Below are 23,923 nucleotides of genomic sequence, written 5' to 3' on the forward strand. Positions count from 1 at the left end.
CTAGTACAAGGTCCACATTACAAACCAAAGCTCGGAAATTTCTGGAGGAGGTATATCAAAACTTACTCTGCCAGACTCTGCTGAACCGACTGCATCAGGGAGAAATTTCATCTCCCAGAAGGGTGCGTGTGGCTCATCATTTCTTCCTGGAAACATCTGCAGAGACTTGCTTTTCAGGTAAGGACTCATTACAAAGTATCAGGTACATAGGATGAACAAGTCTAGAGAGCTAATGTACAGCACGAGAACTATAGTTAATAGAATTGCATTGTATATGGGATTCAGGCTACATGAGTGGAGTTATAGCTGCTCTTGCCACAAAAACAACAACAAAAAATAAGTAACTATGTGAGGTAATAGATATATCGATTTGCTTCACAATGGTAACATTTTCACTACCTATATGCTCTCATAACATCATATTACATACCTTAAATATCCACAATAAAATTTATTTTTAATGTAATTATTGCTTTGTGACACCTCTTTCACTGAAATGAGTCAAATTAAAGTGCGCATATTGTGCTATGTTCAGAATACGCAGGCAACTATGCTCAAGGAAAAGGAGTAACTTCCATTTAAGAAACACATATCTGACACCTATTTTGTATACGGCAGTTTGATAGCTACCATGAAAATCCTTAGAAGTTTGTGCTCTGAACTACTAAATGAATAAAGATTTGAGAGCTTCTTGGAAGCAGGTGGATGAATAGAATACTGAGTGTGTGGAGACACTGGAAACATTACTGTATTTAATCCTGGTCACATTATAAGGGAGGCAGTGTTTTCCTTACACTACTGATAAGAAGGTTGCTGCCCTGAAAGTGAGAGAGGAAATAAGTAGATCAATAAGACAAGAATACAGACAAGATTTATTGTTTATTTAAATTATACAGAAAACAAATTTTACTTTAAAGATTTAATCTACAATCATACTACCACCATTTACTTATTTATTCCTATTTGCCTTTGTTCTCTCTTAAATTTGAACTTTATGTGTTGTATGTGAACTGTTTTGTGTCCTACATTTTCTCATTTTATTTGAACACTCTCCCATGTGTCTAGAAGTATTATATATTATGTCTGTATGCATTATGTTAATGCCTTAGGGTTGCATCACTCTGTTGGATCATATTTTATGCTATCTTCCCCTATTGAGGCAGATAGAGATTTTGTTCAGGACTTGCTTATGTTTGTGTGACTTTATAAAATTCTGTTTAGAGTTTCTGTTTTGTTTTGTATTTAGAAACACTCTGTTACCCAGACTGGAGTGCAGTGGTATGAACATAACTCATTGTAACACTGAAATTGCTGTGGGCTCAACTGAGTCCAGGGTTGGATTCCGCTGGAACTGACATCAGAATTTTTTGCCAACTTAGTACAAAGTCTGCATTACAAGCTACAACTCAGAAATTTCTGGAAGAGTTGTACCAAAACTCACCCTGTGAGACTGCGGTCAGATTATGTAGGCAATACTCTCTTACTCTCCTTCCCATTCAAGTACCTGCAGTAAAAGCAAGGTAGTGGGAAAGATCTGAATGAGGTATGATTTGCAGAACACATTTTTTTTCCTACTTACACAAAACAGCAAATTACTTCCATGAAGTGATGAAAGCTGTTAGAATCTTCCCACCTTAGCCTCCTGAGTAGCTAAGGGCTACAGGTGTGTGCCACCATACCCAACTAATTTTTATTTTTGTAGAGATTGTGGTCTTGCTGTGTTCACCAAGCTGGTCTCAAACTTTTGCCCTCAATTAATCCTCCCTCCTTGGCCTCTGAAAGTGCTAGGATTACAGGTATAAGCCACCATGCTCAGTCTAGAGTTGTTTTCTTCTTTTTAAATTGTTTTCTTTGGATGAATTTCCACTTCTGTAATAACTGGACCAGGATCAAAGGTTCTGGAGTTTACAACCAGGGATGCTACTCATTGCCCAGTGCTGCCAGCTGCAGTGATTGTGTCAGATTTCCTGGAAGAACCTCAGCCTCAGTAGCTTTCAGTTTACCCCAACCAAGCATGAGAGCCACACTTGGTTGGTAGTTTGTAAGTATATCCTTAGAGGGCGGTTCCAAACTTCACTCTTCAGAAAATACTGTAATATCACACCCCACAGACTTGACATTAAACTCTATGTTAACTCTACTTTATAACTTCCTTATGAGTTGCCTCTAGAGAAAAGACAAGATTAGCCTTTAGGAATGTTATACTTTTATCATCCTAAGACCCTTAGATATGAGATACGGTCTGGAGTTTTCTTTAAGATATAATGTAGTACAAAATAGTTGGAAACTTTTCTCATGTCCAGGATATATTATGCATTTAATACGTATATGTTTATTGAATGAATATATTAATGTCTCTATACTTTTGGAAAGTGGAGTGATTAGACAGACAAATTAATACAAGCATTTCATGTTTCAATCATTTGTTACTTATGTATTGAAGGCCTACTATGTGCCAAATACTGTGATAAGAATTATTGATAAGAGAATAAGTAATATGAGCTTCCTGCCTCAGAAGAATTCAACATCTAGAAAAGAAAATGAAATTTGACTTTAAAACATCACATTGAACAGCATAAATATATACGATATTTGTCAATTGAAAGAAGACAACTTTAACCCAAATAACAAGTTATATAATTGAAATATGCATAAACACTTATGAGAGTACAGAAAAGGGAGTGACTTATTCAGCCAGACATAAGAGACAGTGAAAAGAGCACTAAGGATAATAGGCTGTACAGGTAAACTTGAAGGGGTAAGTGGAAGCTTAATGTAGAAGGCAGAGCTGAAGTAGGAAATTTCAAACTGAGAATAAATGTAGAACGACCAGAGGAGCTAAGCAGACACTGTGTTGAAGAAATGCACTGTGGTCCTATGTGGTGGACAGTAGCAACAGAAAAGGCTAGAAGGGTAGACTAGAGTCAGACAATAAAGGGAGAATCCATGGGCTAAGGTATTAAGGTCGTTTCTTTTTATATATGCTCAGATTGGTAATTAGCCAGACTCCAGGGACTTTTCTTTTCTTTCTTTTCTTTTCTTCTCTCTTTCCTTCCTTCCTTCCTTTTTCTTTCTTGTTTTCTCTTTCTTTCCTTTTTTTTTTCTTTCTTGCTCTTTGTCTCTCTCATCTGTTTACTCTCTCAATGAAGCTCCACATTGGCCTCCTTAAGCTCCAAAACCTCAGTAAGCTCAATCAGTGAGAGTCCTTGTGCTCTGATTAGATTCCATCTCCTAAACTTCAACCTGAAAACTGCCATCAGGTAATAAGCTGGTGCAATTCTAGCAATCACCTTTTCTGTTTTCCTTTTCTCAGAGATCATAGTTCTTTCTGCATGTCCTGATGTTCAACATATGAAAATTGTTATTGTTTTAGGTGGACAGGTAAATTCAAGTTCTGTTGTCCTCTCTTGGCTGGAAGCAATGTTACTGGTAGTGAATTCTTATAGGTCTGCAGCAACCTCAATTCTCTCCTTAGAAGAAAGAATTCAACTGAGGCGCATAAGGTGGAAGGAGAGACTAAGGCAAGTTTTAGAGCCAGAGTGAACGTTTTTTAAAAAGCTTTAGCCGGGCGCGGTGGCTCACGTCTGTAATCCCAGCACTTTGTGAGGCCGAGGTGGGCAGATAGCAAGGTCAGGGGTTCCAGACCAGCCTGACAAACATGGTGAAACCCCATCTCTACTAAAAATACAAAAATTAGCTGGGTGTGGTGTTGCGTGCCTGTAATCCCAGCTACTCAGGAGTCTGAGGCAGGAAAATTGCTTGAACCTGGGAGGTGGAGGTTGCAGTGAGCCAAGATTGCACCACTGCACTCCAGTATGCGTGACAGAGTGAGACTCCATCTCAAAAAAAAAAAAAAAAAAAAAGAAGAAGAAGAAAAAAAAAAGCTTTAGAGCAAGAAGGAAAAGAACTAAAGTGCACTTGGAAGAGGGCAAAGTGGGTGACCTGAGAGATCAGGTGAGTAGTTTGAACTTTTGCCTTGGGGTTTTATATGTTGGTATATTTCTGGGCTCTTATGTCCATTCTCCCCTGATTCTTCCCATGTGGTGGGTTGTCCACATGTGCAGTGGCCTGCTAGCACTTGCGAGGTGAGCATGTGCAGTGTGTTTACTGGAATTGTATGCGTCCTCACTTAAGGTGTTCTTCTCGTACCAATCAAATGTCCCTAGAAGGTCACATACAAATTAAACTTCACCATTTTATCCCTGAATGCACTTGCTTGAGTCCACTCGCCCAACTCCTGAGATCTTATCAGGAAGCTGCTGATCACCAGTTTTAGGTTCTCTATTGAGAGACTACCTTTGGCTGGCACTAGCTGTAACCAATTATTATTTTAGAAAGTCAATTAACAACCACCTGATCATCATCTGATGGTTGCCTGACATTTCTTGGGGTGAGTGGAGCCCTCATGACTTGGATACATTATGCTGCTAACATACTTTGGTGCTGCATGACTTGGATATGTTCACCAGTGGTAAGACACCTCTACACCTCGCCTTCTTCTGAATGAGACATTTAACCCCTGTACGTAATTGTCTTCTCCCTTTTCACTCTCCTGCTTACCAACCAATCCCAGGAACAATTCCTGTCAGCCACAAGTGGCTCTGCTCCCCGTGATTGATCTCTTGGTTCACCCTGATAGGTGGCTCGTGGGAGTGGGAAGGACCTTTGGGCCTGCACTTAGTAGAAGGAACTAATGGACCTCCTGAACAGGAGGTTTGTGGGAGTGATAGGGCTAAAGCCTAAAAGTGCAATGCCTGGGATTTCCTCTGCTTTTTCAACTAAAAATGACTCTTTCACAAGAAGCTGCACCCTCTATCTCCTGTTTTCTCTGTGTGATCTGAAATTATCTTGCACACCTACCAAACTGTCTGGCTTGAAGACAAGTCTGCCTCTTCTTTTACTTCACATGCCACATGACTTCTTAAACACACACTTCCTGTTATTCATGCACCCATGGCTCTTACTGCATTTGTGCAGCAGTAAAGGTATGAGCTCTCTTGCAGATCTCCCCTGAAATTTATACGTTTTTATCCTACGAGCTCAGATGACCTCCAACCCGCTCCCTATCTGTTGGCACATTGCCACACAAAAAAAGACACTAATTGAAACCCCAGCTCTGCCAGTGCCTTATGACTTAACATATGCTTTTTGTTCCTGTTACAACCCAGAGCTAAGTTTTTCTGGTGTTTTGAAACAGTTTGCCCTCCTGCATAGGGCTGACACTTTAAGGATCTCACCTATTTCCTTTTTTTTTTTTTTTTAAGTCAGCGCCTCTTTAGGGGAGGGGAAATTCTTCCTTTATCATTTGCAAGTTCTTGCCCTAAGTCCCAAGTCCTCCAGAGGTTCTTCCTTTATGTTGAGGGCAACTAAATATTGCCCTCTCAAATCCAAGGGTTGCTGTTTCTGTAAGCCTATGAAGGCTTTTCATGAGTGTTCTTCTTGCTTCCTCCTACTTCCTCCTGTAGTCTCCATTTCTCTAATCACTCCTACTCCCTTCTCAATATGCATCAAGACCTTCAAGGTCATATTTAAAGGGAGGGAAGTCCAGCCCTCTTATGGCAGTTAACTGAAAAGCAGGCTTCTCTTCTACTTAAGGAACATACAAAATGAGAATCTGAGAAAAGAGATAATCATTTTTATTTTTTGCTTGAATGCTTTGAGCAAGAATCACTATAAAGTCATGGAGACAAGGATATAGGCCAGCCCAGCAGGTGCAAGAGACCCATAGGACAGAGATGAAGGTTGGTCCCAGGCTAACAGATTACTATTAGAACAGAGATAAAGATAAGGTTAGAGGTACAGGGTAACACCAGTTTATTCCGGAACCCCAAGGATGAACAGGAGGCCTACTGTTCACTCCAGTATCTCCTGTGTTCTCAAGTGGGCAATCGTAATGAGATAGGACAAAGGGTAAGGGTACATGGTAAGACCAGTTAATCTGGAACCTTAAGGATGATGGGGATGCCCCTTTCAGGATGACAGGAAAGTAAGAAGGGACACATTCTTTTCCTTTTTCTTTTTCTCCTCTGTTTTCTCTTCATAGATGGGTAATCATATCTCCATAAAACAGGTTATGACACACAGATATATACCCCCAAACTAGGAAAAGTCTGAGTCCCCAAAACCTTAAAACAAAACAAAACAAAAAAAACTAGTTTTTCTTTGTAATACTTGGCCTAAAAATGAAATGAGAGAAAATTACAAAAGTCGATCTTGGAACCCAGTGCCCTTATGCAGGAAATTCTCAAATTAGCCTTCTCAGTCTTTTATAACCAAGAATAGAATAAGGAGGACAGGGCTAAGAAAAAGAAGAAATGCAGGGACCAGAGGCAAGGATATTGTCCTCTCAATATTCAAGATTCACCCTTCTACAGGGGACCCCTAGGCTGCCCATCAGTGAGACATGACAGAATCGAAATCCTGCCCCTGTCCCTCTTGAACCTGGCTGGATACTACTGCCCTGACGGCTAGCAAGAGGCCAAATCCACAGAACAACCACTGCTACCGCTCTGTCAGCAGGAAGCAGTTACAGAAGACTGACTTTTGTCTATTTTTCCCAAAGAATTGGGGTCTTGAACTCATGGTGGGGGAAATGTTACACAAGGTAGCTAGTCAGGCATACATAGGGCAGGAGAAAGCTCCACACCCCACACCCAGATATGTCAGGCAACCATCAGGTGATGGTCCAGTGGTTGTTAACTGTCTCTCTAAAATAAAAATTGGTCACAGCAAGTGCCAGCCAAAGTCAGTCTCCATATACATAGAAAAAACCTGAAAATGGTGATCAGCAGCTTCCTGACAAGACCTCAGGAGTTGGGCAAGTGGGCTTAAGCATGTGCATTCAGAGGCAAAATGGCAGAGTTTTACTATGATATGACCTTCTAGGGACATTCAACTGCTAAGGGAGAATGTCTCAAGTTAGTATGCATACAACTCCATGCTCACACTACACATGCTCACCTTTCACATGCTAGCAGGCCGCTGCACATGTGCATAGCCCACCCCCATGGGAAGAATCAGGGGAGAATGGACACAAGACTCCAGAAGTATGCCTACATATAAAACCCAGTCAAAAGGTCCAACTGCACACTTGATCTCTCAGGTCATCCACTTGGCCCCTTCGAAATGCACTTTAATTATTTTCCTTCCTGCTCTCATGCATTTTAATAAACATTTACTCCTGCTCCAAAACTTGCCTTGGTCTCTCTTTCTGCCTTCTGCCCCTCGGTCAAATTCTTTCTGTTGAGGAGACAAGAATTGAGGTTGCTGCAGACCTATACAGATGCACCACCAGTAACAGCAGCAGTCTTTTCACTGATGTTCTAAAATCATGAGGTTACCTAATTATAGAATCTCGCACCAGACCAGTTTTAATGCAACACCCTCTCATAGCCCTACCTTCACTTAGAATTTACTTTGCTCTCTTCCAAATATCGCAGTTCTAAAACAGAACACAGTGACACAGCATCTTTCTTCATTTTTCAGGTAGTTGTGATGTTCTGGAATATCTAGGTAATCCCAATTTGACGCAGCTAGTCAAATATGTAAAAATGCTATTTTTATATTACCTAGTAATTTCTACAAAATGTACCACAGATCCTAGTTGAAGGCTTAGAGATGGAATTAGCTTCAAAGTGTGAGGCTTGGTGAGAGTACAAGTTTTGAATATGACCCAGTAATAATTTTTGAAAGGTTCATTGTTTATATTTAGACCATGTCAGAATGCCCTTTATTAAAATGCCCATATAAAAACATCATGCAATATATAGGACTTTGGTTGAAGTGGAGAGAAAGAAGAAAAGGAAGAGGAGGAAAAGAGGAGTGGTGGTAGTAATCGAATAAATAACAAATGTTCAGTGCTTACTGTAAGACCGACACTCTACTAAGCACATTGCAGGTATTCATTCCTTTAATCCTCACAAAAATTCTGATATAGTGCTATTATCCCATCTACCTTTGAGGAAACCAAAGTACAGAGAGACTAAATAACTTTCCCAAGTTTACACAACACATTCTCAGAGGAGTCAGGAGAATCACTGACAGCAACTACAATTCAAAAGATATTATGTGTATTTAAAAATGTGCTTTTTAACCTAAAATGAAACTAACGGCTAGAATTCATCAAAGGGTAAGAAAAAAGACCTGAATAACTCAGAGAAAGATCCTTGAGTTTTCCACCAGTCTCATCTTCTCTTGGATTTGCTGAGGACCGCAGTTAAAAGGCACTAAAGGAAAACCTGGTCATTAATACAGAACTTGCTACTCTTGTTTCAGAATCTCCTCTAGCTCTTCTCACTCCTGTATGTTTCTTGGTTGTCTTTCTAGGCTAAGGTATTCTCCATGATGTTACCATTACAAGGTGCCCAGATGCTGCAGATGCTGGAGAAATCCTTGAGGAAGAGCCTCCCAGCATCCTTAAAGGTGATAATGGAAAATTCTGAGTAAAGAAGACAAACTTGCTGTGAAACAGGAGGGAAAGGGATTGACATTTATGATGCACCTATTTTGAGCCAGGCACATTTCATGTTTTCTCTCATTTAGTTTGCCTTACCTCTCTATAAGATGTTTACTATCATGTCCATGTTGCTGATAAGAAAATGAAGACTCAGTTAATTCATTTTCTCAGTATACCACAAATACTGAGTTGCAATGCTATGATATGAACATAGTTATGCCTTAGTCTAAACACTACCTTTTGCTCTGTGCTGACTCAAAAAATTACTTCCTTGCTCCTTTCCAAGAAGCATTTTATAATAACACTTGAAATTTGCCCAGAGTTCTACAAAGTTGGCTGAGGCTGCATATTAATGTTTAACTTGTTTATTACAAAAGGACACTTGCCAGTGAGAGGTTAACCAGAATGAGTCTTCTTTGAAATTAATAACAGATCAATTTATATTTTAATGTATTTCCCAATTGCTCTGAATTTAAGGCATGTCGAGTTACTTTAGGGCTAGCTCCCAGTATCTCTCTTAACTGGTATTAATAATTAGAGGTCTCAGAATTAAATAAAACACATATATATATGTTATATATATATGCTTTACATATATATCTTATATGTTTTATATTATGTTTTACATATATATATTTTTTATATATATGTAAATGCCTACATCCAGAACTATGCAAGAGCAGTTCCAATGACAAAGTCAGATTCTTGTCTGTATATATATATATATTTAGCAACCAAATGGATATGGCTCACTCCAATGGAACTCCAGTACAATTGTTCATGTGTATGTGTGTGTGTATCTCTTTAGTGGACAATTATTTTTACATTTGTATTGTTTTGGAAGACATTCCTATATAGTGCATACATTTCAGATAAATACATTCAAATTACCCATTCCCTAAATGATTTGCTATTCCCTTCTTTCAGTATAAAGGAGAAAATATTAGCATTCTTTTATTTGTGATTATATAGTTTTATTTTCATTCATTAGAGATGAATTAATGAGACAACAAGCTTTATTCTTTATTAACAACACAATATGGCTTCAAGTAAACTAATCCAAATCTAAAGTTACCCACCTTTCAGCTCCTATTAACATTAATCAAAATTACCTAATATTTAAGTGCCTTCACACAACGATCTTTACGATCCAAACAACTCCCAGAGAGACAGAACATTTTTCTTGGAAGGCATATTAGTTAGACACTGTATGTATACTTACTTGAGGTATTTTTATGATTAGTGGCTACTTTTAAAAATTCTCTAGGCTAAACATTTTTTTCAATACTCTGTGATGTAGAATTTTCCGCCTTAAATTTCTCCTTATTCCTTGTGTTAAGTGGATCCTAAACATTTTGAGAAAACTCTAGATGTTTCCCAGTGATTCCTTCTTGGAGCCCCTCTGTGGTGAGATAAGGAAACCCTCAGAGGAAATAGCATTCTTCCTCTTTGGTTGCATACTAAAAGACATACACTTTCCCCTAATGGAACTCTAAAATTTTTTATACCCCTTGCTTTTGATGGGGGTGTATAACCTAGAATTCACTATTACTCAACAATTAATTGAGGCCTAGTTAAGAAAATGTCCATCCATTCTTCTGAGTGTTAGATATAAAATGCATAAAGATGTCCACTACAACTGATTCAACTGATAACAGCTGCCTCACTATGTTCTGTTCACTAGTGTGAAAGGAAAATATCTTGGGCCACCAAAATCACAAAAGAAAACTCAAGCTGGAAACTGCTTAGGGCAAACTTGCCTCCCATTCTATTTATTCAAAGTTGCTAAGATAGATGCATATCTGATTGCCTCTCTGGAAAGGCTAATCAGAAACTCAAAAGAATGAACTGTTTGTGCCTCATATATCTGTGACCTGAAAGCTTTCTCCCTGCTTCAAGTCTTCCTGCCATTGCTTCAAAATGTCCCTTGTTTCAATATGTCTCACCTTTCCAAACTGAACCAATGTACTTCTTACATGTATTGATTGAGGTCTCATATCTCCCTAAAATATATAAAACCAAGTTGTGCCCTGACCTCCTTGGGCACATGTCATCAGGACTTCCTGAGGCTGTGTCAGGGGCACATCCTCAACCTTGGCAAAATAAACTTTCCAAATTAACTGAGACCTGTCACTGGTTTTCGGGGTTCAGATTTTGGTAACCATGGGGAAGATTCTGAGTGGAGATGCCCTGACCTTTGACAAATCTCCTATCGGTCCTTGGTACCAGTATGGCTACCTTTATGGCTCAAACTAATAGGCCAATTTGCTGAGGTCTGCAAGCACCCCCTCCAGAGAATCCCTTATCTCCCCTGATCTGGTAAAATTATAAAGTTTATTTATTCCTAATTAGATGGGGAGGAAGGTCTCTTTGAAGAGGAACCTCTACTTTACTTTTTACACAACTAAAGTTAGCATTTAACAACTACCTAGTGTTAATTTCTGCTTACACTTACAGTGCTCAGAAATCATATAATTTGTGTGATCATTGTTAGTTTTGCTTAACATTTTTGTTCTTTGTATTTTTCTTGGTCAAATCGAAAGGAGAACCCTAAATTATGAGGAATAAGACCTCTGATGTGGGAGGAAAATGGCTAGCAAAAGAAAAAAAAAAGATTTTGAATTTTAACTATTAAAGCAGCTTTATTTACATTATAAGGCCACCTTTTTGCCAGCCAGACTAAACTGAAAGAGCAATGGCTATACTTCTGAAAAAGCAGCATTTTGTCTTAACTGAAATATTGTAAGAAGATTTTTTTAAAAAAATTAAGGAGCTCAATTGTTAAAAGTCAGCTTAATTAAAAAGCTAACATCCAAGATGTATGTGTGTATGTGTTCACGTGTGCATGTTTGTATTTGGAAGGCCTTCATGCTTTTATTTTTTGTTTATTTTTCTCTCCTAAGACCTTGTCTATTTTTGTCCAAAAGTTTTTTTTTTTTCTTCTCAGTTGACTGAATTCTGTTTTCACCTGATTTTTTTTTTTTTCTTCTCCGTTGACTGAATTCTGTTTTCACCTGATTTTTTTAAACTAAAATAGTTATTGCAACAAAGGCTACTTGGGTATTTAAGAAAAAAAATGAAGTTTAATTTTATTTTTAATTTAGCTAAAAGAAAAATAAAAACAACTTCTTCTAGCATCACCAGACTTTTTCTCTCTGAACCTTATGATGAAAATTTTACTATTTGATTTTCACCTGAGTTGTTTCCTTTAATGTGCAAATTTAAGGCTGTTTATCTGACAGCTTCCTAGGATTTTGAAACAGGTTGCCAAGAATCTGAAATTCCAAAAAAAAAAAAGGGGGGGGGGTGGGGGTCTTTATAAATCTATAAAATGTACTTCTATCAGCATGTCTAATTCATCTTTATATGTATTTATGTGTTGTGTACAAAATATTTCACTACTGAAAATATATAAAAGAGCTCTAATTAATCAACTTAAAGAAAAAATAAAAGTGCTTAAATTAGATACTAAAAGAGAAAAGACTAGTCAAATGCTTTTTCAAGTTTATGTAACTTAAATAAAAATCTTTAATAAATAAGCTAGCTTTAAAATTTTTGGTAAAGTAATAGTAGAAATGTCTTAAGAATTCCCAGCATAAATTTTGTTTACATTTATTAATCAAGCAAATTTCATACTTATCCCTGCCAAATACTGTAAGGTGTCAATGTTTGGCATAGAGGTTACATAACTATGAACCCAGACTCAAACAGGATTATCATTGCTTGCATAATTTTTAATAAATAAGACATTGATATGGGTTTAATGAAAATAGCTGCATCTTTAATTTAGTAAGATTACCATAACTTCTAATCCTGTGGGTTTAGGCAGTCTGGTCCACAGTCAATAAGGAGGTTTGTTTGGGGAAAAGACTGTTATTCTCTTTGTTTCAAAGCTAAACTATAAACCAAGTTTCTCCCAAAGTTAATTAGGCCTACGTCCAGGAATGAATGAGGACAGCTTGGAGGTTAAAAGCAAGATGGAGTCAATTAGGTCAAATCTGTTTTCACTGTCTCAGTTATGATTTTGCAATGGTAGTTTTATAATTTTAAATCATGAATATCACAGTTTTCATAAATAATCCAGGAAAATAATTAAAATAATTGGGGTAATGTAATGGGATAAATATTTGTAAGCAAACTGTCATAATTTAGCATATGAAATTATATTAAATTAAATAATAGACATTTCCTTAGTTGGGCATCTTCCCATAAAAGTATATTGTAGGAAAATATTCTTGCTAAAATCAAACAAAAAAAAGTGCCTTTTTTTTTTAAAGAGGTGAACAAGTTTTTTCCAATTCAAAGGTTATTTAAAGTTTATATATAAAACAAGGTAAAAGGGACTAGGACTAAAAAAAGATATAAAAAAGCTATTTTTAAAAGAAGGTTTTTTTTAGGTAAAAAAAAAGCTTAAAGAGAGATAATTTTATGTAAGACAGAATCTTGTGTGGTAAATTTAATCCTAAAATAAAATAAGTAGTTGTTTAAAAAGGAGGGATGTTCAGGACAAACCAGAAAGTCCAAGCATGTCATGAACAATCGGTGTAAGTCACAATAAGAGGATTTATGTATTTAAAAAGTTTATATAATCAGGCCAGGCGTGGTGGCTCAAGCCTGTAATCCCAGCACTTTGGGAGGCCAAGACAGGCGGATCACGAGGTCAGGAGATCGAGACCATCCTGGCTAACACGGTGAAACCCCGTCTCTACTAAACAATAAAAAAAACTAGCCGGGCGAGGCGGCGGGCGCCTGTAGTCCCAGCTACTCGGGAGGCTGAGGCAGGAGAATGGTGTGAACCCGGGAGGCGGAGCTTGCAGTGAGCTGAGATCCGGCCACTGCACTCCAGGCTGGGCAACAGAGAGAGACTCCGTCTCAAAAAAAAAAAAAATAGTTTATATAATCAAGTTGTCATATTATTAAGTTTTCATTTGCTTAGAAAAAAAGTGAGATAAAATTTTTTAAATTAAGATTATTACATCCACGTATCTCCCTGTATATGCTTTTAAAGTCCTTGTAACATTGAATCACAGAATTTTAACTCCTGTGTCTATTAAGAATACCAAGTCCTGCTAAATTTTAAACACTGATAGCGATTAAAGCATCATCTTCAGGCCCTGTAGAAAATGCCAATAAAAATAAACTGCATTCCTGAGACACTGGGCAATAAATTAAAGCTATTCAACTCCTCAAGGCCCAGGGACTATTGTGGAGGAGTTGGGCATGTAAGAGTGTAATGGCTGATTTTGAAAGACAAAATAAGTTTATATATAAGTTTAGTTTCTGTATAAATTAATCATTAATGTCAAAGGAACATTGATGAAAAACCATATGGACCCCTGTGTCAGATTAACAAGGTTTTCTTGAAGCATTAACTGACTCCTTAATAAAGGTTATAAGAGGTTCAAGGAAGTTACATTTTATAATCCAGATTAAATTTTATAGACTGTTTACAGATTTTGAAAAACAAATGTAATTGGCTTCATGCTGTTTTCATTAGGGCGTCTTATTAAGAAAATTAAATTTCTTCTCTCAAAACATGAAGGTTTTCACTGTTTTTTGAAGTCTTTGACTTTCACTTTGGTTAAATAAATGACTTTACAATGACCTGTAATCCTATTTTGTAATTTCAAGTGTTTTAAACTTATATTTGACAAACTTTCCAAAATTGAATTATAAATTATGTCTTTTTCTGACCTAATTCTTTAAGATAGTAGGTTCCCCTAAGTCCAAAAATGACACAATTTGGCTTATTTGGTATAAAAATTATACAGAAGGCATTGCCAAATATGAAATGGTGTTTGGTTTTCTTTGGGTTGTATTTGTACAAATATGTTATTGGTATGTGTTCCAAAATTATGGGAAACTCCTGTAATTATAATATAATTTAGTATACATTATCAGTAACAATCATATTGTGTGCCACAGGGGTAACAAATTTTCTCGTCAGTTGTGTCTTTTGACTATGTCTTTTTTTATCCATGGAAAACTGTTGTCTTGTTTTGGTGCTCTTTAGAAGGTAGTTTTATAATCAGCTATAAAACTCCAACAGGGGCTCTTAAATGCAGGTTTCTGATAACTTTGGAGATTGCAACATCAGAATAGAGAAAAAACTTTCAGGACTCATAGAGAGATAAAATGTTAATGAGTATCAAACAAAATAGGAATTAACTACATGGACTGAACCAATCTTTTTAACATTTTATTTAAAATGTTTGCTGATCCTTTGTTTATCAGAGTCTTAAAACTTTTCTTTTGAGCTATTGACAGCTTTTAACAATTTAGTATACTTCTATGAACAAACTTTGGAGCATATTTGTTTCTCGCTACCAGATTTCTCCAGAATTTGGAAATTGTGAGTATTCTTAACTTATGGCAATACATTTATTTGCATAAGTGCAATAAATCTGTTTTCATTTCTAACAGGAAACAATTGGAGAAATTGGTTATTTTATGAAGGCTTTAACTGCTTTCCTTTAAAAAATCAAACTTGACTTACAGAGTTAATAAAGCCCTTGAGAAAAAAATGGCCTTATATTTTGTGTACGCAGTCCCTATACAGGGTTTCTGAGTGTGGTAAGTAAAGAATGTCACTTTCTGACAGGCACAGAAGCCCTAGGTTTAATGTGGAACCTCAAGAGGAGAGGAAATTCATTCAACTCATAGGTATTTGATGGCACAAATTCACGACTAGACTTTGCTTTAAAAAAGTCTGGTCTGAGATTCCTCCTATGGAACAAAGTTTCATCAAAGCCAATTTAAAAACCTATATAAAAATAATTATTCTTGCTGCACTGTACACAAATAATTAGGCCAATTATAATAAAGCAAACTAGTCCTACCATAATTTGTTTTTAGTAAAAATGGGAAACTGGAGACAGAAAAAAATCTATATTTCAAAACTATAGTACACCTGTTGTTAGATTCTAGTTTTGCCTAATGTTATTTTTCAATTTTTATTATTTTCTACAATTTGAAATGAATTCTATTTTTCTTGGCTACAAGTCTTCAAAATAATGTTTTAAATTTATTTTTCTTCTTTTTTTTTTTCATTTCTACTAATTTGAAGTCACTGAAAACTAAGCTGTGCTTTCTTAAAACCCTGCAAACTGAAGCCAAACAACTTAAACTTCAGAAAAAAATAACAGCAACCTATTTACATATATAAGCCACTTTCAAAGATGCCTATTAATGTATGAATTTTAGAGTAATGTGGCCTATATCTATTTTTCCAGAATTGTTCTTTTGTTTGTTGTTGTTTTTTCTCCCTTTCACTGCTATTTTCTCTTCACAGGACATGAGACTTCACAATCTGCTAAAAATGAGCTTTTGGGACCTACCCATCTAGAAATAAACTGTCCTAGCCATAAGACATTAAATGAAACCTGAGACCAGAGGCTCATTTTATTGTAAAATGCTTTCTCCAAAAGACTTTACAAAAAAAGGGTGGGGGGATATGAAAGGAAAATATCTTGGGCCCCCCAACCCCTAAAGAAAACCCAACCTGGAACTGCTTAGGGCAAACTTGTCTCCCATTCTATTCAAAGTTACTAAGATAGATGCATATCTAATTGCCTCCTTTGGAAAGGCTAATCAGGAACTCAAAAGAATGCAACATTTGTGTCTCACCTATCTGTGACCTGAAAGCTTCTTCCTTGTTTCAAGTATTCGTGTCCTTGCTTCAAGATGTCCCACTTTTCCAAACTGAACCAGTGTATTTCTTATATATAATGATGGAGGTATCATACCTCCCTAAAATGTATAAAACCAAGCTGTGCCCCAGTCACCTTGGGCATGTGTCATCAGGACTTCCCAAGGCTGTTTCACGGGTGTGTACTCAATCTTGGCAAAATAAACTTTCTAAATTAACTGAGACTTGTCTTAGATTGTCTGGGTTCACACTAGGATTGGGGTTCAGTAGGACTACAAAGGAGTTTTAATAAATTAGGCCACAACAATAAGAAAAAAATAACAGTTTCACATATTTTCATATTTTGCAATGGATAATATTGTAGTGTAAATACATTTTAACAGGCCCCAGGTACAAATGTGTAAAAATGTAACCATTATATTTTGCCAAAACTGTACTAAATTTCTATATTAAGCCTCCACCCATAGCTGAAAACAGAATTAATTCAGATAAACTCAGACTTAGTCAATTTAGAAATGTTTTCGCCTTCATTCTCTAGTCTGACATCAGTATTTCATGTGGGATAGGGGGCAGCAGGAGGGAAATATACTGGTATAGTTCTATCATCTATCCTTGATGGAAAGCATTCAAGTGCACAGCACCTTTTTGGTGTATTTCCATGCTGGTATCAGCTGAAGCTTCATGTTCACAATGGTCATGAGATCTATGCTGACATCCACTACTGCATACCACAACCCCAAAATCATAAGGACACTTACTGTCTGTGGGGTTTACTCTCACTCATTCTCACATCCTACCCTCTCTTGCACCCCTCTCTCTCATTAGGTTGTCCAACAGGGCAGGGGTGGGGATCTAAGACTGGATCTAGGCTAGGGTTCCCCAAGCTTATTCTCTTGAGCAATAGGCTATAGTCTCTGCTGACTGATGAGAATTCAGTTAAGCTCTCCAGAGAGTTATATGGAAACAATGCTAAAGAGTTTTAAACATGTATATAGCCTTTAAACCAGCAATTACTCTTCTGGATATTTTAAGAAAATGTTAGGTATGCATGCAAAGATTCCTGTGAAAGAACATTCTATAAAGAATTATTTATTTAAGTGAAAAGTTGAAAACAGTATGTTTCTGAATAGAGAAATAGGTACGCAATATGTTCAGTGATGAAAAATAGCAAATATCAGTAATTTTATTATTGAACAAAAATATGTTTAATCTAAAGGCTCTGGTGGACAAGTGTCCTGATTTTAATACAGTGGTTGTCTGCCCTCTGTGTGTACAGATTAAAAAATAGCACACAGAGACTGTTTGACCTAGATTCTCCATTTGGCTACTTTGTATCATAAAATGTCATGATTTTATAGAAATAATTATTGTCCTAATCAAGCAAGAAACTTTGCTGTCTTTTTCTAATAAACCAACCCTCTCAATTTCTTGGGATCCCACAGGTTTATGGAACCGTCTTTCACATAAACCATGGAAATCCGTTCAATCTGAAGGCTGTGGTGGACAAGTGGCCTGATTTTAATACAGTGGTTGTCTGCCCTCAGGAGCAGGTAAGGTTTCATGTATGAATATTCTTCTACATTTATATTAGCTGTGTGCCTATTACATTCTTAGCAATATGGTAAAGGCAGGGCATACAGAAGTAAATCATAGTGATAGTCAACAAGTCCCCATCCTCAAGAAGCTCAGAGTCTGGAAGACAAGATAGATCAACAGATAAATTAAAATTCAGTGTGAACTATACAAAAACAGAAGATAAACAGGATACAGAAATAGGCCAAGTAAAACCTGATTAAATTATGGAAGTCAAAGATGGGGCTACCAGATAAGTTCAACAGACTTCTTGGTGGAGATGTCATCTGAACTGGATTTTGTAGGAAAAATATGTTTTTTGTCAGGATTACAAGGAAAAGTGGACATTCTAACCAGAGAAAACAGCAAGGGCACAGACATGAAGTTGTAAAAAAGGGCAGTGAGTTAGAGTGACTATTGTATTAGTCCGTTCTCATGCTACTAATAAAGGCATATCAGAGACAGGGTAATTTATAAAGGAAAGAGATTTAATTGACTCACGGTACAGCATGTCTGGGAAGGCCTCAGGAAACTTACAGTCCTGACAGAAGGGGAAGCAAACACGACCTTCTTCACATGGTGGCAGGAGAAAGAATGACAGCTGAGAAAATGGTGAAGCCCTTTATAAAACCATCAGATCTCATGAAAACTTACTATCACAAAGACAGGATGGGGGAAACCACCCCCATGATTCAATTATCTCCATCTGGTCCCTCCAATTACATGTGGGGATTATAAGAACTATAATTAAAGTTGAGGTTTGGGTGGGGACACAGCCAAACCCTATCAACTATAAAAAGCAAAACTATAATGCTAGAACTTCTATACACATTTGAGGAAACACTTAAAAATTATTGAAACTAAACAATTAACACATTTCAAGATAAAAATGCATAAGCTTATTTCAAAACATCAGAAAACACAAATATACTTTTAATATTAATAAAGTTATTTAAAAATCACTTTGTTGTGGGAACACTTAAAATCTACTTTCTTAGCAATTTTAAAGAATACAATACATTGTTATTAACTAGAGTTACCGAGTTGTACAATATATCTCTTGAACTTATTCCTCCTATTATAACTGAAATTTCATTATCTTTTGACTAACAATTTCCCAATTCCTCTACTTTCCCCCACCTTACCTGCTGATAACTACCATTCTACTCTCTACTTCTATGAGTTCAACTTTTTTACATTCTACATACAAAGGAGATCATGAGGTACCTGCCTTTCTGTGTTTGGCTTATTTCACTTAGTATAATGTTCTCCAGGTTCAACATATGTGAAGCAATACATATGCTAATTACCCTGACTTAGCCATTTCAAAATGTATACATATTTCAACACAACATATTGTTCATAAATATATACTTTTATTTGCCAATCAAAATTTAAAAATAAATAGTATATGAAATGAATAAATTTATGGTATGAAAACTAAACCAAAATAAAATTATTTGATATTTTAAATGTAGTCTTAAGCAACAAAATGTGTCAGTGGTATCACTGGTGACTTGTGAGTATGTTTTTTGTGCAACATTTTCCAACTTTTAAAAAAGTTTTTTAATTCCATACTAGTTGTGGTAATATTTTCATCCGCCTTCTTCCTGTAAATAATTGTATCTGTCATTCACTAATTTGAGGAGCTCTTTCTGAGTAAGTGGATTGTTTGTTTCTCTGGAACTGCAATTGGTTTAACCGTTATATTTTTCAAAGAAGGCATTTCGAATTGGTTTTTAATCTTCTTTGGTATCAATATCAAGATTCATACTGCCATCGTCATAGTTTGTGTATTCTGCAAGTATTTGAACTGTAGTAAAATTTATTCTTTCAACATAAGCTTTCCCTTGTCAATTGCCTCTCTCTTCTTCCTGTTGAGGATGATGGTGGTAAGAGGAATGTTTTCTAAATGATTATGTCTTTTATTTGAAATTTTAACGTGTTATATGGATAATGAATAGTATTGTTCTGGAATTTTCCAATATAAACTGAATAGTTGAATCTTTGATCTTTATCTCATTATTTAAATAATTCAGAAATAATTATATGCATATAAACCCATAGTTAGATAAAGGAAATAAGTTCTAATGTTTGACATAGGGTGACTATAGTTAACAGCAATGTATTGTATATTTCAAAGTAGATTGAAGGAGGACTTGAAATGTTCTCAACACATGGAAATAATAAATATTCTGGGTGATGAAAACTGTGACTTGATCATTAAACATTCTATTCACATAACAGAATATTACACATACCCCGTAAATTTTTACAAATATTATGTATCAATAAAAAAGAAATAATTGTGATGCACCAAAATTACCAATATTTTATTACTTAGAAATATCACAGTATAAAATTATATGTAATCATAAAATATAAGAATGTGTTTTATTTCCTTTTTCCTAATGATAACAGGATATGACAGATGACCTTGATCACTATACCAATACTTACCAAATCTACTCCAAAGACCTCCAAAACTGTCAGGAATTCCTTGGATCACCAGAACTCATCAATTGGAAACAGCATTTACAGATTCAAAGTAAGTAAGAGGAATGGGATGTGTGCTGACTCACTTATGTGTCCTGAGCAAGTTTTCATGTGACTTATACCTCCTTCCTCCAAGCTCCAGACTCCCAGCCTGCTGTCAATTTTGTTACTGTGTGGTAACTATACCTGTAAATGGTGGTGAACAGTGTGGGAAACCCTAAAATTTGCAAAGAATGGGCTTCATAAAGGGAACCACAGTATAATTCCTTGGTACCAAGGATTTATGACATATTTTGCAGCTGTATCCAGACCTTTTAGGGTGATTGGATGCTGAAGAAGAGCCTTCCCTCTGGCCTTCTATTCTGGTAATAAGAATGACAGCTTATTTGGCCATAGAATACTTCCCAGGTCACCAAGAACAACTGTCATGGTTCCAGCTATGCTCTCTGGACATTCCCTAGGATGGCATTTGACTGTTACTTGCAGTGTAATCTTACTAAGTGATTTAACCCCTCTGAGATTATGTTCGTCATATATAAAAATGAGGATAATAATGTTACCTAACACACAAGGCACTGAAAAGATTCAATGAAGGTGACTAGGAAATGCTTAGCACAATACTTGGACATGTTAGTAACGTTTACTGCATGGCAAAACTAATAATTCTGTGAATCAACCATTGGGCTGAACTTTGCAAGGCAGTTCTTCCACTGGTCTCATCTGGGTTTACTTGTGTAGCTGTAGTCGATGGGTGGACCATGGCTGATTGCTCTTACGTGGCCTCACTCACATGCCTGAATGAGAGTTCTGTTGTCAGTTCATGACAGCTGGTGACTGTGGTGATAGCATGATGGCAGCATGTATCTTTAGCAGACTGGCCCAGGCCTATCTTAATGGTATTGGTCTTAATGTAATTGGTCTTAACCAGGAGCAAAAACAAAGGGAAAGCCCCAATGGGGCAGGCACTTTTAAGCCTCTCCTTGCATTAAATTTGCTCTTTCTATCGATGAAAGTCAGTCAATGTGGCCAAGGTAAGTTGCAGTGGAGGAGGGGACTATCCTGGGGAATAGATACCAGGAGATATGGGCAAATCGTGGGTCATTGCCTCATATTATTACACTAGGAATGTAGCTTAGTAGATGTTACCTACCATTTTTTAAATTTATCTAGTAGGATTATCAAAACTACACAATTACACAGCCCAAAAAATGTGGTTCCAGTGCAGATACTGCTGTTAATAACACAATCGTAATTGAATCCATCCCTAAGCATGTTTTCACTTAGGTAAAACAGAAAAAATTACACAAATCCTTACTGTTTGAAATGCTTGTTCCCTGGTGCTGTAAAGAAATAGCACTTGAACATAAATTTAATTTCCTCAGCAAGGTCATTTTTACTTTCTGCAGAAAGGGTACACTCACCAGCAATTTTGCCATGAGAGTACACTGAACAAAGGAGACAGGGTTATTTATAATCTGACATGTCCACCCTACTGCTGTGTCTGGTTTCCATTGGCTGGAATGGGACCTCACATTCTGCATTTGTCCCAATTGGCTAGCAACTTAAAACCTTTTAAAAGAGGTAAAGGTAGAGGAGAATGAAGGAAGCAGAAAGTAACCTGTGGAATGCTGAGAAAGGTAAAAACATCTCCAAATAAGGAAGAGGAACAGGCTATGACCTAATGCTTGCTTGGACCAGTATAAGCATGCCAGGGTAAATATTTAGGCTAAACTGTGGGAGCTAAGAACACAAAGTACATTGATTTCTTTATTATCTTCTGGCAGATATCTAAGAATGCTAGCACAGGTCTTTGAATAAAGTTTGCTTCTAAGAGAAGTTACTATTTATTCTTAGATGGGGAGGGAAGTCTTTTTGAAGAGGAATCTTCACTTTTTACATTACTATGTGACATGGGTCATAGTGGTAGCACCAAGCCCAGAACCAAGATTTTATGATACTAAATCCCAGACACTTCTTACTCCACTGCAGAACTTCACTCTAGAATATACCTAAGCCATTACATCTCTGTTTATCCTACCATCTAGGTTCACAGCCTAGCCTGAATGAGACTATACAAAATCTTGCAGCCATTAAGTCCTTCAAAGTCAAACACACACAATGCATTCTCTATATGGCATCCGAAACAGCCAAGGAGCTGGCTCCTTTCCTGCTGGAATCAAAGACATTATCTCCGAGTGGTGGCAAACCCAAGGCCATGTGAGTTTGATAAAATCCACTGTATACCACTCACAGCTCTCAAGCAACCTCCCAACTTCTCTCCCTGCATTCACTCTGGCCTTCCTACAATCAATGTTGTACAAAGAAATCAGAATTATATTTTTAAAAAATTTAACTCAGAACATGTTTCTCCCCTGCTTAAAAGACTCCACCATCTCCCTTCTCATCTAGAATAAATCAGGTCTCTGGCTACCACTTGGACCTTTATTGCCCTTCCTGCTTTCTTTCTCCAACAACTCTGACCTTCACTCTGTTCCTCTTTCATCACAAGCTCATCTATATTCCAGGACTTCACATTTGTTATTTCTTCTGTCTACTCTGTCTCTCAAGACAATAGAGGTCACAGCAAATACAAACCTTTATACTAATGGATTTTGTTTTCTTCTTGGACCCTCCATAGCAACCAAGAGATGTTTAAACTCTCATCCATGGATGTTAACTATGCTCACTTGGTGAATAAATTCTGGTATTTTGGTGGTAATGAGAGGAGCCAGAGATTCATTGAGCGCTGCATTCAGACCTTTCCCACCAGCTGTCTCTTGGGGCCTGAGGGAACCCCTGTGTGCTGGAATCTAATGGACCACACTGGAGAGATGAGAATGGCAGGCACCTTGCCTGAATACCGGTTCCAGGGTCTTGTGACTTATGTCATCTATCACCACGCCCAGAATTTGGCCAAACTTGGCTTTCCTGTCTATTCTCATGTAGACTACAGCAATGAAGCTATGCAAAAAATGAGTTACCAACTGCAACATGTTCCCATTCCCAGAAGCTGGAACCAGTGGAACTGTGTGCCTCTGTGATGCCAATCCTGAACATAAGACAGTGTTGGGCAGGTCTGGGCATGTAATTGGAGGAGTGGATGGTGGATAAAAAGAAAGAATAAATTGTAATCAGCAGTAAAGGAGTGGGCACTGTTTGGGCTCTGGGGAAGCAGTGTGATGTTCAACAGGATTGCCATGGTCCCTGCATTCACAGGTTTCTCAGTGGGAAGGAGGCCCAGGTCCTCTTACATTTAACCTATGCAATTTAGCTCCCCACATTTCCAGGACCTCTATGACACTTCATCAGATGCATATTGCTCCAAATTATTTCTCCTGGAATCCCTGGTTCCTCGGTTGCAAGACCCTTGCCAGTTTTTCTGGGAGCTAGGAAAAGGTGAATAGTATTTTCTGAGCACTGTGATTTATTTCTTTCCCTTTCTAAAGTCTTTCCCTTGTGATCAACAAGTGGACTCTCCTTAATAGGTCTTTAGAGATTATCCTCTCCTGTTATTGCTACTTTATAGGTACATTAAATATACTAGACACAAATATATATGGGATATTAGGCTAAATACAGTATACATGATATAGCAGGGAATGTTACTAGAAGAAATACCAACTGATGATATCCTATCCTCTCCCAGCTCCTATTATAGGAAAAAAGATCCAATGTTATTTCTAAGGATGAGCTTCCGAAACCCACCACAACTCTTAAATAATAAAGAAAGTTTTGTGTTTGATTGTATACAA

The 23,923-nt window shown here is 37.0% G+C and overlaps 1 protein-coding gene across 2 annotated transcripts; it reads left to right on the top strand.

Annotated features, from left to right (window-relative positions):
* The first annotated feature begins 14 nt into the window (after positions 1 to 14).
* Positions 15 to 23,923, top strand: LOC105496094 (glycine-N-acyltransferase). Of its 2 annotated transcripts, none has more exons than XM_011766166.3 (6): positions 15 to 177; positions 8,326 to 8,421; positions 17,546 to 17,653; positions 20,097 to 20,223; positions 22,217 to 22,388; positions 22,810 to 23,923. In XM_011766166.3, exons 2-6 carry the CDS (start codon positions 8,341 to 8,343, stop codon positions 23,210 to 23,212), a joined length of 891 nt encoding a protein of 296 aa, XP_011764468.1. In that variant the 5' UTR covers positions 15 to 177; positions 8,326 to 8,340; the 3' UTR covers positions 23,213 to 23,923. The 2 variants fall into 2 exon arrangements, with proteins under 2 accessions (XP_011764468.1, XP_011764469.1); XM_011766167.3 differs by lacking the exon at positions 15 to 177 and adding an exon at positions 1,894 to 2,041.

The sequence above is a fragment of the Macaca nemestrina genome, chromosome 12 (assembly GCF_043159975.1).
Source record: "Macaca nemestrina isolate mMacNem1 chromosome 12, mMacNem.hap1, whole genome shotgun sequence".
Classification (NCBI taxonomy): domain Eukaryota; kingdom Metazoa; phylum Chordata; class Mammalia; order Primates; family Cercopithecidae; genus Macaca; species Macaca nemestrina.

Bases quoted from the DNA above. Each gene is read 5' to 3' on its own strand.
- LOC105496094 (XM_011766166.3), top strand. From the start codon at position 8,341: ATGATGTTACCATTACAAGGTGCCCAGATGCTGCAGATGCTGGAGAAA. The intron at 8,422-17,545 runs GTGATAATGGAA...GGGATCCCACAG, and splicing joins GCCTCCCAGCATCCTTAAAG to GTTTATGGAACCGTCTTTCA. The intron at 22,389-22,809 runs GTGAGTTTGATA...GACCCTCCATAG, and splicing joins GGTGGCAAACCCAAGGCCAT to CAACCAAGAGATGTTTAAAC.